The sequence below is a fragment of the Neoarius graeffei genome, chromosome 2 (assembly GCF_027579695.1).
Source record: "Neoarius graeffei isolate fNeoGra1 chromosome 2, fNeoGra1.pri, whole genome shotgun sequence".
In the NCBI taxonomy this organism is placed as follows: Eukaryota; Metazoa; Chordata; class Actinopteri; order Siluriformes; family Ariidae; genus Neoarius; species Neoarius graeffei.
The window spans coordinates 15,416,467-15,432,815 of NC_083570.1; the positions used below are offsets into that span (position 1 = coordinate 15,416,467).

The 16,349-nt window shown below is 41.0% G+C and overlaps 1 protein-coding gene and 1 long non-coding RNA gene across 2 annotated transcripts; both read left to right on the forward strand.

Annotated features, from left to right (window-relative positions):
- The first annotated feature begins 4,660 nt into the window (after window positions 1-4,660).
- LOC132868956 (carcinoembryonic antigen-related cell adhesion molecule 2-like) lies at window positions 4,661-8,382 on the forward strand. The gene is made up of 3 exons (XM_060902296.1): window positions 4,661-4,743; window positions 7,625-7,942; window positions 8,051-8,382. Exons 1-3 carry the CDS (start codon window positions 4,668-4,670, stop codon window positions 8,380-8,382), a joined length of 726 nt encoding a protein of 241 aa, XP_060758279.1. The 5' UTR covers window positions 4,661-4,667.
- Window positions 8,383-13,276: 4,894 nt separating this feature from the next.
- On the forward strand, window positions 13,277-13,760 carry LOC132872107 (uncharacterized). Its single transcript, XR_009651385.1, has 3 exons — window positions 13,277-13,400; window positions 13,518-13,583; window positions 13,676-13,760. It is a non-coding gene; the product is annotated as an uncharacterized LOC132872107 (long non-coding RNA).
- Window positions 13,761-16,349: the final 2,589 nt, after the last annotated feature.

Here is a 16,349-nt window from a genome sequence, read left to right on the forward strand (position 1 = left end):
TTGAGAACTCAGTGAGCTGATCCATCAATAAATTAATAAAGAGAGTTGTTCAGAAATAGTCTTGCTTAAAAACACTTCTCTAAATACTGTCGCTTCATTTTCATTCACAATTTGTTCTTTTCAGCCCTTTTAGACTTTCAGCTTTCCCTTTGATGCTGAATAATATTTTAACTAAATCACAGAATGTGTGTTTAGATTTAAAAGTGTATCATTTACAGTTTTATATCAGACACTCACATGCTTTTGAAGCCTGCTTCACTTTCACAATATTTACATCATTAAAAACGAGGCACATTGTATTTTTTTCCTCACATGATATTGTAATGTTCTTGGTCCTGTATTGTAAACGCTATCAGAACTGATGTATTCTGAGTAACGCTGGTGTGCTTTCCTTTTCTATTTTTAAAATTAAATAAAATTTCAAGAGATACACATTTCTGTATTTTAGCATTCTTTTGCACCACATTTGCCTAAATAAACAAATCTGTGTCACAGTGATGATTGCAAACAACTTTCCTACCATTGATCAGCTTCATCAGTGGATTCCATCTTCCTCTGCAAAGCTGGATGTCCAGTCCACCTCCCAAAACCTTCCTCCTCCTCCCTCAGACACAATCCTGTCCTTATATCACCTGTTACCTTTATTTTGCTTTCTTTCAATACTTTCACATTCTTTTTTGCTCGGCATATATCTCATCTCATTATCTCTAGCCGCTTTATCCTGTTGTACAGGTTTGCAGGCAAGCTGGAGCCTATCCCAGCTGACTACGGGTGAAAGGCGGGGTACACCCTGGACAAGTCGCCAGGTCATCACAGGGCTGACACATAGACACAGACAACCATTCACACTCACATTCACACCTACAGTCAATTTAGAGTCACCCGTTAACCTAACCTGCATGTCTTTGAACTGTGGGGGAAACCGGAGCACCCAGAGGAAACCCACGCGGACACGGGGAGAACATGCAAACTCCACACAGAAAGGCCCTCACCGGCCACGGGGCTCGAACCCACATCTTCTTGCTGTGAGGCGACAGCGCTAACCACTACACCACCATGCCGCCCTGCTTGGCATATATTCAATTAAAAAGATTCCTGCACTTGATCATTATCAGGTGATCAGCTGGACAGAGATCATAATACACAGGAAAAAAAATCATCATCACCCACCTTGATAAAAGATTCTCCACTCTCAGAATCTCATCATCCTCACACCTGCACAAAACCAAACAGGAATTCTTCTCCAACTCCTGCTTGTGTGTGAGAGTTTTCTGTTCACCCAGCTCTCTCTCTCTCTCTCTCTCTCCTGATGGACACTGAACAGTCCGCCTCTAAACCTCTGCATGTGATCACACTGCTGCTCTTGTGTTCTCCTGCACCATGAAGTGCTTCCTCTTTACTGCATTCATCCATCAGCTGGTTCTTCACCTTCATTTGCTTCTTTTTCATGGAGAGATTTAACTCCCTTGTTGGCTCTAAAATAACAATTGTTAAGCAAATAAAAGCCTGACATGAGCGTACAGTGCATTGTTATTTCCAAACAGCACCACACACAGAAACAGTGCAGGTTCTCTGCAACAGGGGAACGGAATTACAGACTCTGTGAACGCGCACGTGTCCCTTTTCTCCATCGCCAGCCAGCGCGCTCCCGGTGGAGTCACGTGACCAGGTGCACACTTTTCTCCCACAGTTTGCCCACTTTTGCTGCCCGTTTACTGTTGATGTCCATCCATTAGAATCATCCCATCTCTCTATTCAAACATCTCATTTACGCCCCCTTGAGTCTGTGTGTGTTACTGCATCAGTGGGTTTGTGTCAATAAACTGTTCTCAAATATCTGATTGATAATATACTGTGTAGTGAGTGTAATAACACAAGATAATGTTAGGACCTTGGTGATAAACAACAACAGGGAAGATCAACAAAAACATCTCAGACACACAGGATATCATATAAATACAGACAACAATGTGAACAATATAACAACACCAGGGGAGCCATTAAGCAGGTAAGGAAGGAAATGAATGAATGAATGAATGAATGAATGAATGAGTATTTCATGGAATCTTGAAGTGTAAAAACTGCTGAAGCAATTGTATTTAAGTTTTGTCCTGTTCTTTGTAATGGACACTGTCTGCATTTTATCAGACACTATTTTCAGGTGAAACATTAAAATTGCAACTGTTTGTCAATTTGTACTTTGTTTGAAATGAAATGTCATATATACATGTACAGTGGTATGCAAAAGTTTGGGCACCCCTGGTCAAAATTGCTGTTACGAGTTAAGCATGTTGAAGATGAAATGATCTCCAAAAGGCATAAAGTTAAAGATGACTCATTCCCTTTATATTTTAAGCAAAAACATTTTTTAAATTTTCATCTTTTACATTTTCAAAATGATAAAAAGGGAAAAGGGCTCAAAGCAAAAGTCTGGGCACCCTGCATGTTTAGTACCTAGTAACACCCCCTTTGGGAAGTCTCACAGCTTGTAAACACTTTTTGTAGCCAGCTAATAATCTTTCAGTTCTTACCTGGGGGATTTTCATGCATTCGTCCTTGCAAAAGGCTTCCAGTTCTACAAGTTTCTTGGACTGTCTTGCATGCACTGCTCTTTTGAGATCTATCCACAGATTTTCAATGATGTTTAGGTCAGGGGACTGTGAGGACCAGGGCAAAACCTTCAGCTTGTGCCTCTTGAGGTATTCCATTGTAGATCTTGAGGTGTGTTTTGGATCATCGTCTTATTGTAGGACCTATCCTCTTTTTAACTTCAACATTTTACAGATGTGGAGATGTTTGCTTCTAGAATTTGCTGGTATTTATTCGAATCCATGCTTCCCTCGACCAATGAAATGTGCCCTGTGCCACTGGCTGCAACACAACCTCAAAGTATGATCGATCCACACCCATGCTTCGGAGTTGGAGAGGTGTTCTTTTCCTGGAATTTGGCACCCTTTTTTCTCCAAACATACCTTTGCACATTGTGGCCCAAAAGTTCCATTTTGATTTCATCAGTCCACAGGATTCGTGGCACGGTGGTGTAGTGGATAGCGCTGTTGCCTCACAGCAAGAAGGTCTGGGTTCGAGCCCCGTGGCCGGCGAGGGCCTTTCTGTGTGGAGATGGCATGTTCTCCCAGTGTCCGCGTGGGTTTCCTCCGGGTGCTCCGGTTTCCCCAACAGTCCAAAGAGATGCAGGTTAGGTTAACTGGTGACTCTAAATTGACCGTAGTTGTGAATGTGAGTGTGAATGGTTGTCTGAGTCCATGTGTCGGCCCTATGATGACCTGGTGACTTGTCCAGGGTGTACCCCGCCTTTCACCCATAGTCATCTGGGATAGGCTCCAGCTTGCCTGCGACCCTGTAGAACAGGATAAAGCGGCTAGAGATAATGAGATGAGAGTCCACAGGATTTGTTTCCAAAATGCATCAGGCTTATTTCGATGTTCATTTGCAAACTTCAGACGCTGAATTTTGTGGCTAGGACACAGGAACGATTTTCTTCTGATGACTCTTCCATGAAAGTATTTGTTCAGGTGTTGCTGCATAGTAGAACAGTGCACCACCACTCCAGGGTCTGCTAAATCTTTCTGAAGGTCTTTTGCAGTCAAACGGGGGTTTTTATTTGCCTTTCTAACAGTCCAGTGAGTAGTTCTTTCAGAAAGTTTTCTTCATCTCCCAGACCTCACCTTGATCTCCACTGTTTCTATTAACTGCCATTTCTCAATAACATTACAATCTGAGGAAACAGCTACCTGAAAACACTTTGCTACGTTCCTGTAGCCTTCTCCTGCTTTGTGAGCGTCAATTATTTTATTATTCAGAATGTGACGGAGGTGCTTAGAGGAGCCCATGGCTGTTGATTTTAGGCACAAGTTGGAGGAGTCAGAGAATTTATATAGCTTTGAAATCTGTATCATCTGACCTTTCCTAACGAAGAATTTGAACAAGCCACAGCTCAATAAGCTAATTAAAGTCTGGAACTTTGGTAAAAGTTACCTGAGAACTCAAATGTGTTGGGGTGCCCAAACTTTTGCATGGTGTTCCTTGTCTTTTTTCACTCTCCAGTTGTACAAAACAAAAATAATACATCTTGCAGAAAACGCTGAAAAGAAATGTGTCATCTTTACCTTTATGCCTTTTGGTGATCAGTTCATCTTCTGCTCACTTAACTATTCACAGTAACAGACATTTTCAGTAAGGGTGCACAAACTTTTGCATGCCACTGTATGTATAGCTTTATTGTGGTGCACTAACCCTGAAAGGCCAGTAGATGGCGGTTAGATTAGTAATGCAGGAGACTGCAGATGACTGTCATTACGTCATGTACAAGCTCATGCAAAATGTAAGACACAATAAAATGCATGTTTTCCAAGAAGAAATGAAAAATGCAAAAAAAATGCTTTTGTTTAGTTGAAGGCATGAAAATGAAGAATAGTTAATATTTTATTGGTGTTGGATGATTTATTCAGAACATAGACTCAGTTCTGCTGTGCAACAGATATGGGAGATTTTCTCACCTCTATGTGGTCAGTGGCAAACTGCTCAGTTTGTACTTCCTGTCTTAACTGTGAAGGTCTGCATGTGGCTTTTCCTGTGTGTTCATTCTGATGAGACACGGTGCACGAGTCGGTCAGTGTGTGTTTCACTCCAATTCTCTCTTTGGATAAATGTGTGTGTTTGGGTCCTCAGTAAGAATGCAGGTGTGTTTTCTTCTCCTCCTGATACAGCTTCATATCACTGAAGGTGAGTCTCCTCTTCTCTCTCTCATTGAATATATATCAGGAAATACTACATGTAAGATTTTATGATTTAAAGCCTTTAAAGCATAAAGTCATTCAGTAATCTTACTCGTGATGTGGAAATATAAAGTGAACATTGAACAACTGAAATTATTGGGGTGAGTTATGGAGGTTTTTTTTTTTTTTGGCCGTCAAACCAAATATAAACATGAGAAAATGATCATCATGTGACTTTTATAAAAGCTGCTTAACACTTATTAAAGAAGAATTTTCTGCCAGAGTTTTATTAATCCCCGTCTATATCCTGGGCTCATGTAGAACGCTGAGTCTCCGCCATCATGATTGAGGTTCTGGTGGTTTCTGCCTCGTCCCCCTACAGTTTCCTCTTGCTCTCTCATTGGCTGTTACTCATCGACGTTCTTACAGCGTCATCTATGTGGCCAAAGAGGCTTGAAACACTGGGGTGTGTCCACTGTTCACAGAATGGGTGGTTGATGTCAGTAAACTGCTTACCCGTGTGGTGTGATCACAGCGCCGCTTCCTCCACCAGCAGTTGGCCTCTTTGGTGGCGTGTCATTAAGACGGAAGGAAGTTTCGCTGTTCAGATTAAAATACATTCAGAGTTTCAGTGCCTCAGTGTAACACAAAATACAACAGAGTTGGTGTGTTGCAGGTTTTAGATCTTTTTTGTGTGTTTGTTTATATGGCTTGATGGCTCATGTTTCCTTCACAAACAAAAATCTGCCCCATTCCAGCCATGCTGAAGCACCCTAAATCATCACCGATCCTCCACCAAATTTCACACTGGGTGCGAGACACTGTAGCTTGTAGGCCTCTCTAGGCCTCTGTTTAACCATTAAACAACCAGGTGATGGGAAAAGCTGAAAGCTGAACTCCTCAGACAAGAGGAACTTCCTCCGGTCCTCTGTGGTCCAATCTTTATGGGGTTTAGCAAACCTCAGTGTGTGTGTGTGTGTGTGTGTCTCACTTTTAACAATCTAGTGTCTAGACGGTTGCACCGACTAAAATATCCTTAAAAATAACATACAACTGCAAAACTCTTTCAGTTTGACTGTCCAGCTGTGGATATTAGAGTTATTGAATTTTGTGCAGAGGTGGGCAAAATCCCCAACTCCATTACTGAAGTCAAAGTACAGATCCCACTGGTCAAATGTTTCTCCAATACAAGTAAAAGTTGTCCAGTCAAAGTTTTACTTAAAGTTAAAGTACTGAAGTACTTGCTTTTAAAAATACTTAAGTATTAAAAGTACATTTTCTGTCAATGCATTTTTGTATTATTGCCACAACGCTTACAAAACCTAATGCGTCTGAAGCAACCTACTGGATTTACTGGCCTTGGGTCCGGCGATCGACAAACAGTGTTACAAGGACAAGACAAAGATCGAGAAAACGAGGAAGAACAAGTGAGGGTCAAAAGTCAGTAAAGCAGTCAGAAAGATACAAGGCTTGGTATGAACTGGAGACTCAGGACAATACTTCGCAATGGGCGAGAGTGTGACTGGGGTTTATATAGATGGACAGGTGATTGCGGAAATATGAGTCAGTTGTGATTCAGTAGGCGGGAGATAGAGGGCACTGTGTGAACTGGGAGTTGTAGTCGGGGTTGTCCATGATTGTAGTTTACTCGTTTTCAGCGGGTTTACAGACAACATCAAAACAAAAAATGTCAACAATTTGTTGTGACTGATTAGTACAATTACCTCACAGGTGGTGTGTGAGCACACACACAAGTGCATGTATTCATGCACATATGAATCTGTCTGTGGAATGATTGTGGTCAGTGGATCACCACCTGACATGCTCGCAAACTCTTTTCAAACTCAAAATCATATTGGGTAGATAACGCTACTAAAAAAGATTTCTATATTTTGTTTATTTGGCAAGATTATGCGAAAACATTTCTGAAAGGACTTCAGATAAGTTAATGTTACTCATGTTAGTGTAACTCTGTTTTTACATGCTAACTAACAGTGTTCAAGTTAACTAGCTATGTGTTATCATTAGCCATGGAAAAGGCGATGGCAACTTTGTGGGCAAATCCATAGAAAGTCATTTGACTAACCAGACTGCACAGCTATTGCAACATTATCGCGAGCTCTAAAAGCACAGACAACTTCACTGCAAGCTTTCTCTTGGAATAAAACATTTACATACCTCAATATGCATCCGCAGGTCAGACAGCAAGATTTTGTAGGCTGGATGTGCTCCGTTTTAGGCAAACAAAGCAAACATTTAAAACAAAACAACTCTTTATTCTTTTCAGAAAACTGAAAAATGGGTTCTAGCTATAGCCATGAGTGCATGCATTCCCCAGAAGTACCGCCTCCTTCCATTCTGCCATCAACTGATCATGTTAAATAATGCTGCGGACAAATCATTACTCTTGATTTTATCCAGTCTATGGATGAGACGTGACCCAAGTGATTACTGATAGGCTGTCTCAGTGTCACCTACGAAAAAAACAATCACGTTTTAGAAAAGAAAAGAAAAAAAAAACATCCACTTTCAAAGCTGCTTCATAGTAACGAGTAAAAAGGAGCTTGATAGAAATGTAGTGGAGTAAAAAGTACAATATTTCTCGTTCAGATGTAGTGAAGTTAAAGTCATAAGTTGCCAAAAAAATTAATACTCAAGTAAAGTACACATAGTTAAAAAGTGTACTTAAGTACAGTACTCAAGTAAATTTACTTCGTTACTGTCCACCTCTGATTTTGTGATGAGTGGATGTTAATAAGCTGACTCATGGACTCAGTGAGTGGTCGATGTTAGTGAGTTGTAGAGTTCCAGGTTGTCTGTAGTTGTGTAGAGTTGCTGCAGATGGTGAACTGCTCATTAACACATCATTAACTGCTGTGTTCCTACAGGCTGCTGGCTGGAAGGAAATAAATACTTAATAGAAATCAGTGCATACACAGGAGGCTCAGTACTGCTGCCCTGCTCCTGCACTGACCTCCAAACCACACCTGAGACATTCACATGGGAGAAACTCACAACAAATGAAAAGAAATGGGTAAAGATATCTCCTGAGAGTGAGCAGTACAAAGAGAGATTTCAGCTGGTTAATGATCGCTCTTCAGGAAATCTCTCTCTGCTCATATCACACCTGACTGAAGAGGATGGAGGACTTTACAGTTGTAGTGTTCAAGGGAGTCAATACACAGACATCAGACTCACTGTTAAAGGTAAAGGACTCATTTTTATTCACAAAGCTACTTCAGTGATAATCTCATGACAGATTAATCTGATGTTGTAACAGTGATGCAATATGTTGATGTTTGTTCATTCTCCAGGTTGCACACTGAATCTACAGCCAGAGACTGTGACTGGATACGTGGGACAGTCTGTCCTTCTGCCCTGCTCCTGCTCTGAACTACAAGCCAAACCACACAATTTCACATGGACGTTTTTAAATGGTTCTCCTCACAAAGAAATCTTCCCAGAGGACCAGACAAATCTCTACACAGACAGAGTTCAGCTCTTTAATGATCATCTTCCAGGAAATCTCTCTCTGCTCATATCACACCTGACTGTAGAGGATGGAGGACGGTACAGGTGTGAGATCAGGAACAGAATCTCAGACGTCCGTCTCACAGTAAGAGGTAAAATGACCTTCTGTATATAAACCATGTGTGAAGTTGACTACAGTATGTAGCTAAAGCAAAGAAATATAAAGAAATAGATGTAAAGTGCAACATAAAATCAGAAATAAAATGTAAGAATCAGATGTGAAAAGTTTCTGTTCTGTGTTCTGCTCCTTGTCTGTGTTTGTGTTTATGATGATGGATTATCTGAGTTTGTGTTCTGACCCGCTTTCACTCCTCACTGTGATTCCTGAATTGTTGTTAATAAAGAACACGCCGAGTTTACACACTTGTGTCCTGCCTTCACTCACTGCATCTCACACTCTTTATTTCTAACTTTTCTCTCCTTGCAGACGCACCGACAAAACCTTCAACATCTGCACCAGTGACCACAACAACTTCATCTCATTCCAAACCAGGTACCACACACCACTGATACACACTGGAATGAAAAGGGTTTGTTCATCGGTTAGTACATCAGCTCACAGCAACAATCTCACACTAACTTTATCTGGTCTTTCACTTCCTGTCCATGTCACAACAACAGCCTCAAAATCAACCCCAGTGATTAAAGACAAAACCCCTGCACCCGCTGAAACAGGTGCTGATCAATACATTACATTACCTTCTGTTCACTTCAGAAGCACTTACCGATAATCTTCTGTGTGAATTATATAACCCCAAATTAAAAAAAAATCTTGCGACAGTATGTTGAAATTAAATCTGAATACAGTGTTAAGGTAAAGTTCTGAGTGATATTGATGTCTCTCCAGAGAATCTTCCCTACGTCCCCTTCGCCGTAGTGACTGTGTTCTTTCTGCACATTATCGTGGCTGTGGTCTATTACACCACCAGAAAGAAAGGTACAAACACTTTCCGGCTCTTTGTGGAAATTTATCATCCACGTCCCCAAAATTTCAGCTGCATGAACTGAGCTTTTCTTGTGTATTTTACTCTCCAGGTCCTGATACAGTTCATTCCAGCAGAGCTGATGGAGATGGAGCAGTGAGTCTGTAGTTGAGAACTCAATGAGCTGATCCATCAATAAATTAATAAAGAGAGTTGTTCAGAAATAGTCTTGCTGAAAAACACTTCTCTAAATACTGTCGCTTCATTTTCATTCACAATTTGTTCTTTTCAGCCCTTTTAGACTTTCAGCTTTCCCTTTGATGCTGAATAATATTTTAACTAAATCACAGAATGTGTGTTTAGATTTAAACGTGTGTCATTTACAGTTTTATATCAGACACTCACATGCTTTTGAAGCCTGCTTCACTTTCACAATATTTACATCATTAAAAACGAGGCACATTGTATTTTTTTCCTCACATGATATTGTAATGTTCTTGGACCTGTACTGTAAATGCTATCAGAACTGTATTCCGAGTAACGCTGGTGCGCTTTCCTTTTCTATTTTTAAAATTAAATAAAATTTTAAAGAGATACATATTTCTGTATTTTAGCTTCATTTTCCACCACATTTGCCAGAATAAATAAATTTGTGTCACACAGATGATTGTAAACAACTTTACTCCCATTGATCAGTTTCATCAGTGGAGTCCATCTTCCTCTGCACAGACACCCTCAGACACAATCCTGTCCTTATATCACCTGTTACCTGATGGAACTGGAGGAAGAATTCATTATCACTTTGTTTTGCTCTCTTTCATCACTTTCACATTCTTTTTTGCTCGGCATATATCCTTGACTTGCAAGTGACGTCAAAGCAAAATAGAAACCCGGATGTCAGTCATGTTGGTGGATATACAAATGCAGAACTCTCTCTGTTTTTCCACTCCTTTAAGCGTTCTTTTAGCTATGCCATATCTCTGTGCTGTATTTTACGGTTGTGGTCACAACTAGGGATGAGCGAGTACAGCATTATCTGTATCTGTTAACCATATGAATTATCTGTATCTGTATCCGTACTCGGAGTGGGCCTAACCCGGAAGTGGGTGGGATTTAACCCAGTAGTGGGTCTGGTTGTCTTGAAACAGGCAGGGCTTTAACCAGTATGTTATTTTAAGCATGCAATTGATATGGGTTGATCAGAAATTGTTATATTTATTGCTGATTCGAAAACTATTTACAGGACAGCATCAGCATTGAGCTTCAGATCAATGGTTTTGATCACGATAGCAAACGAACTATTTACAGAACAAGTTTTGCAACAATGAATACAACACATACGGTTGCAATTATAAAATGAAATGTAATGAACAAGAGTTTTCATACTCAACATAACTTTCTTTTTTTAACTTTTAATTTTTTTTATGATCAGTGTGATTTTTTTAAATATTTTGGTTCTTTTTTATTTTTTTTTTTATTTCCACACCAGGTGTGTGTGTGTGTGTGTGTGAGTGAGCAGAGCAGTGTGTGTAGGGGAGGGGCGCTGTGATGCTCTGTGAGGATTTTCATTCAGGCCGAGCACAGATATTGACTCGTATTACTCGTATAATACTCGTACTCGGCAAAAGTGCTTTATCTGTACCGGATACTCGTTTCAGCCGAGTATCCGGCTCAACTCTAGTCACAACAGTACTCGTGACTGTGGCATGTTCCAATTTTTTAGAATTCCGTCCATGATTCGGAAAGAGGGCGAGGAAACGCTTAGGCTTAGTACGGAGAGGAGACGAGGGGATCAGGACACTTCATCGGTGGCACGGTCGTGTAGTGGTCAGCACGGTCACCTCAGAGCAAGAAGGTTCCGGGTTCGAACCCAGCGGCCGGCGAGGGCCTTTCTGTGTGAAGTTTGCATGTTCTCCCCGTGTCTGTGTAGGTTTCCTCCAGGTGCTCCGGTTTCCCCCACAGTCCAAAGACATGCAGTTAGGTTGATGTGAGGCAGCCTTGGGCTGAGGTGCCCTTAAGCAAGGTACCTAACCCATGACTGCTCCCCGGGTGCTCTGGTGTGGCTGCCCACTGCTCTGGGTGCGTGTGTTCACTGCTTCCGATGGGTTAAATGCAGAGGATGAATTTCACTGTGCTTGAAGTGTGCATGTGACAAATAAAGGTTTCTTTTTCGTCCAATCGTTAAGACATCCAGTCGAAAGCCTTTTTCATACGCACTATCAATTATTTTACAGTATATTTCAGATATTCTGGGGTTTGCAAATAAAAGGCCCGTGAGAGCGCTGCCTAAAGATTTAACATGATCCAGCCGGCTTTAAAAATTAATAATTCAGCCAGTGGAGCTCATAGCGAAGCCAAATTTTACAGGCACTTCCCTCTAAGCCTCCCCCTTCAAAAGAGTATGGTCTTGGGCTGGTAGGCCCACGCCTTGGCCCAGTGTTCACGAACAAATCCCCTGCAAGAGCACTGCTCTGCGCCTGAAGATTTAATATGATCCAGCTGGAAACAAAGACATGCAAGTGAGCAGCCTGCAATGACAAGGGAGTTAACTCATCCCAGGGTCAGCAAGTGGCACGCACTGACATGGCTACCCCCCTTAGTATGCTCTTTAGTGTCGAAGCGCACATACGATGGCACTCATTTGCTTTTCAAAAATGTGTTTTGCTTTGGTCAAATTCCATTGAGAATTCCTCCTTTTTTTTGAATAAACAAATACCTGAAATATAAAATAGTTGATAGGGTGTATGAAAAAGGCTTTGGACGAAATGACCTGTATTCATACTTGATGGTTGGTAGAAGCGTCTTATCTTCAGAAAAGTCTGACTTTTTTAAATAATATGGGTTAAAACCACACATTTTATTCCAAACCAGGTACCACACACCACTGATACACACTGGAATGAAAAGGGTTTGTTAGTGTGTTAGTACATCAGCTCACAGCAACAATCTCACACTAACTTTATCTCAGGGATGCAAACAGCGCGCCTTTTGGCGGATGGCGCCTTTTTCACGGCTGAATCGCGCAGATCCGATTTTTTTTTTTAGGGGGGGGCGTTGGAGTGTCTGATTATAATTTCAAAGTAAATTCTGGATTAAAATTACTAAATAAGCAAATCCGTGACAGTCCATGAAACAGGAAGTATAAGGATGAGGAAAAAAACAGTTTAAATCGGGAAGCTGCGCACATTTGCGCAGTCCTGCCGCTCAGGCTGCACAAATGTGCGCAGCTTCCCGATTTAAACTGTTTTTTTCCTCATCCTTATACTTCCTGTTTCATGGACTGTCACGGATTTGCTTATTTAGTAATTTTAATACAGAATTTACTTTGAAATTATAATCAGACACTCCAATGCCCCCCCCCAAAAAAAAAATTTGGATCTGCGTGATTCAGCCATGAAAAAGGCGCCATCCGCCAAAAGGCGCGCTGTTTGCATCCCTGTTATCTGGTCTTTCACTTTCTGCAGGTGTCACAACAACAAAAAAATTAACCCCAGTGGTTAATGACAAAACATCTGCACCCTCTGAAACAGGTACTGATCAATACACTACATTAACGTCTGTCGATTTCAGATGTAGTTTCATGATGTTCTCCTGTTCTTGTAACATCTCCAGGAACAGAATTCTCTCTTAAAACTACTTTTTATAAATACAGAACTTTTATAAGCTCTAAAAATGATCCAGGTGGTGAGTTAGTGAAGCAAGTAAAGCTTAAAATTAGTCTTAGGTTATCTGAACTGTCCACCAGACTGCACCCGGGGAATGAGCCGTGACTATAGATACAATAACGTATTAGAACGAGCACATTAATATAAACCTGTGATATTCAGTTGCACTTCTGTCAGAGCTCAGAACTGATTCAGCACCGTTGATTAATCTGACCAATCAGAATGGAGAACTCAAACCTCCATGTGTCCTTTTCACTTGTCTTCTGTTCCACACAGAGACTCCCACAAACCCAAATCATCATCATCTGTACTGCTGTTGGGGTTCTGCTGCTGCTGCTGCTACTCGGAGGAGTCATGTACTGGAAACACAGAGGTACACACACGCACACACACACACACACACACACACACACACACACACACACACACACACACACACACTTCTGCAGTCTCACTCTGTCTGGTTTCATTCTGTAGCACAGAGACGAGGACAGACCGAGATCGGTGATGGACAAACAGGACAGAGGACACAGCAGAAGAAGCAGGTGAATACACACATCCATGTTCCAATAATAGGATCATCACATTTGAGGTGTGGGTGTGTGTGAGAGAGAGAGAGAGAGAGAGAGAGAGAGAGTCTCATGTAACTTCTTTTTCTACAGAATGATTTGGATGTTCTGTACACAGCTATAAATCCACAAACTAAACGCAAGAAAGCAGAAGAAAAGGTGTGTATCATTCTAGATTTGTGTACCTTATATGTGCATGTGTGTGTGTGTGTGTGTGTGTGTGTAAAAATGTTTATGTTGTATTTCTGCAGGATGATGTGACGTACTCGACTGTAGTCCACAGCAACCCTGTGAGAGCAGCACACACTCAAGAGGCATCAGGAGATACAACAGTATATGCCAGCATCAAAACTAAGTAACTAACACACACACCTGTGCTATACAGTGGGGCAAAAAAGTATTTAGTCAGTCACCAATTGTGCAAGTTCTCCCACTTAAAAAGATGAGAGAGGCCTGTAATTTTCATCATAGGTACACTTCAACTATGAGAGACAGAATGAGAAAAAAAAAATCCAGAAAATCACATTGTCTGATTTTTAAAGAATTTATTTGCAAATTATGGTGGAAAATAAGTATTTGGTCAATAACAAAAGTTCATCTCAATACTTTGTTATGTACCCTTTGTTGGCAATGACAGAGGTCAAACGTTTTCTGTAAGTCTTCACAAGGTTTTCACACACTGTTGCTGGTATTTTGGCCCATTCCTCCATGCAGATCTCCTCTAGAGCAGTGATGTTTTGGGGCTGTCGCTGGGCAACACGGACTTTCAACTCCCTCCAAAGATTTTCTATAGGGTTGAGATCTGGAGACTGGCGAGACCACTCCAGGACCTTGAAATGCTTCTTACGAAGCCACTCCTTCATTGCCCGGGTGGTGTGTTTGGGATCATTGTCATGATGAAAGACCCAGCCACGTTTCATCTTCAATGCCCTTGCTGGTGGAAGGAGGTTGTCACGCAAAATCTCACGATACATGGCCCCATTCATTCTTTCCTTTACACGGATCAGTCGTCCTGGTCCCTTTGCAGAAAAACAGCCCCAAAGCATGATGTTTCCACCCCCATGCTTCACAGTAGGTATGGTGTTCTTTGGATGCAACTCAGCATTCTTTCTCCTCCAAACACGACAAGTTGAGTTTTTACCAAAAAGTTCTATTTTGGTTTCATCTGACCATATACCATTCTCCCAGTCCTCTTCTGGATCATCCAAATGCTCTCTAGCAAACTTCAGACGGGCCTGGACATGTACTGGCTTAAGCAGGGGGACACGTCTGGCACTGCAGGATTTGAGTCCCTGGCGGCGTAGTGTGTTACTGATGGTAGCCTTTGTTACTTTGGTCCCAGCTCTCTGCAGGTCATTCACTAGGTCCCCCTGTGTGGTTCTGGGATTTTTGCTCACCGTTCTTGTGATCATTTTGACCCCACGGGGTGAGATCTTGCATGGAGCCCCAGATCGAGGGAGATTATCAGTGGTCTTGTATGTCTTCCATTTTCTAATAATGGCTCCCACAGTTGATTTCTTCACACCAAGCTGCTTACCTATTGCAGATTCAGTCTTCCCAGCCTGGTGCAGGTCTCCAATTTTGTTTCTGGTGTCCTTTGACAGCTCTTTGGTCTTGGCCATAGTGGAGTTTGGAGTGTGACTGTTTGAGGTTGTGGACAGGTGTCTTTTATACTGATAACGAGTTCAAACAGGTGCCATTAATACAGGTAATGAGTGAAGGACAGAGGAGCCTCTTAAAGAAGAAGTTACAGGTCTGTGAGAGCCAGAAATCTTGCTTGTTTGTAGGTGATCAAATATTTATTTTACCGAGGAATTTACCAATTAATTCATTAAAAATCCTACAGTGTGATTTCCTGGATTCTTTCCCCCCATTCTGTCTCTCATAGTTGAAGTGTACGTATGATGAAAATTACAGGCCTCTCTCATCTTTTTAAGTGGGAGAACTTGCACAATTGGTAGCTGACCAAATACTTTTTTGCCCCACTGTATTTATGAGGGTTTTGCATTGCATTATTCCAAAGTGTCTACCATTGAAAAAAAAAAAAAACTTTTTTGTATCCTAATCAAAATTTACTATCTCTAAAGAACAATGTGACTTTATTGTCTTTATATATTCAGCTTTTTTTTGGCGTAGTGACATTTTGCATCATCTTTCGATCTTTAAAACAGCGATTTGATCCAGAGATACAACTTCATGCTCGCTGCTGAAACTGTGTACATATCATGGGTTATCTTTGAGAAAAACATTTAAAGCTGAAGAAACTCTCTCTCGGCTGGGACCGAGGTGATTTCTGGGCTGGAAAAAAAAAAAAAGAGAAACCTAAAAATGAAACTGTGCAGATCTGATTGCAAGGCAGTATTGTGAATCAGAGTTGTTATAAGATATTTGAAATTATATAATTTTTTTAGGTCCGTATAAACCTGTAAAAATGCGGAAAAGCTTACGGCTGTTGATAAAGTCGTGTTCATTGTTTTTTCCTGCAACAATTTTTGTGCATGTTTATTTCTATTCCATAAATAAATAATAAAAGCTGAAAAGCTCACTGTGGACTGTCTTCTTATTCTGCATTTTTATCCATAACACAGAGTTCAACAGAAAAAATGACTATTTACACGAGTCGAATCATTCACTGAAACGAGCAAGAAAATCTTTATTATTGTTGAAATATTTTTAAATATGAATGAACATTTCCACTTACAAAATATCCATGGTCCAAGTGAATTGCTCTTTCATGATTAAGATTTGGATTTATCCCACTTATTTGACACAATCAGTCAAAGCAGGAACTAACTGCAAGAACTCAGTCAGCAATATAAAAACTTTGATGGTTAATGGTGGGTTGTGATTTCCATCACTGTAAAATACATCAAACTGTTTGACCCCACTTTGGGAGGCAGCGCTCTAGAACATTATCATGTGATC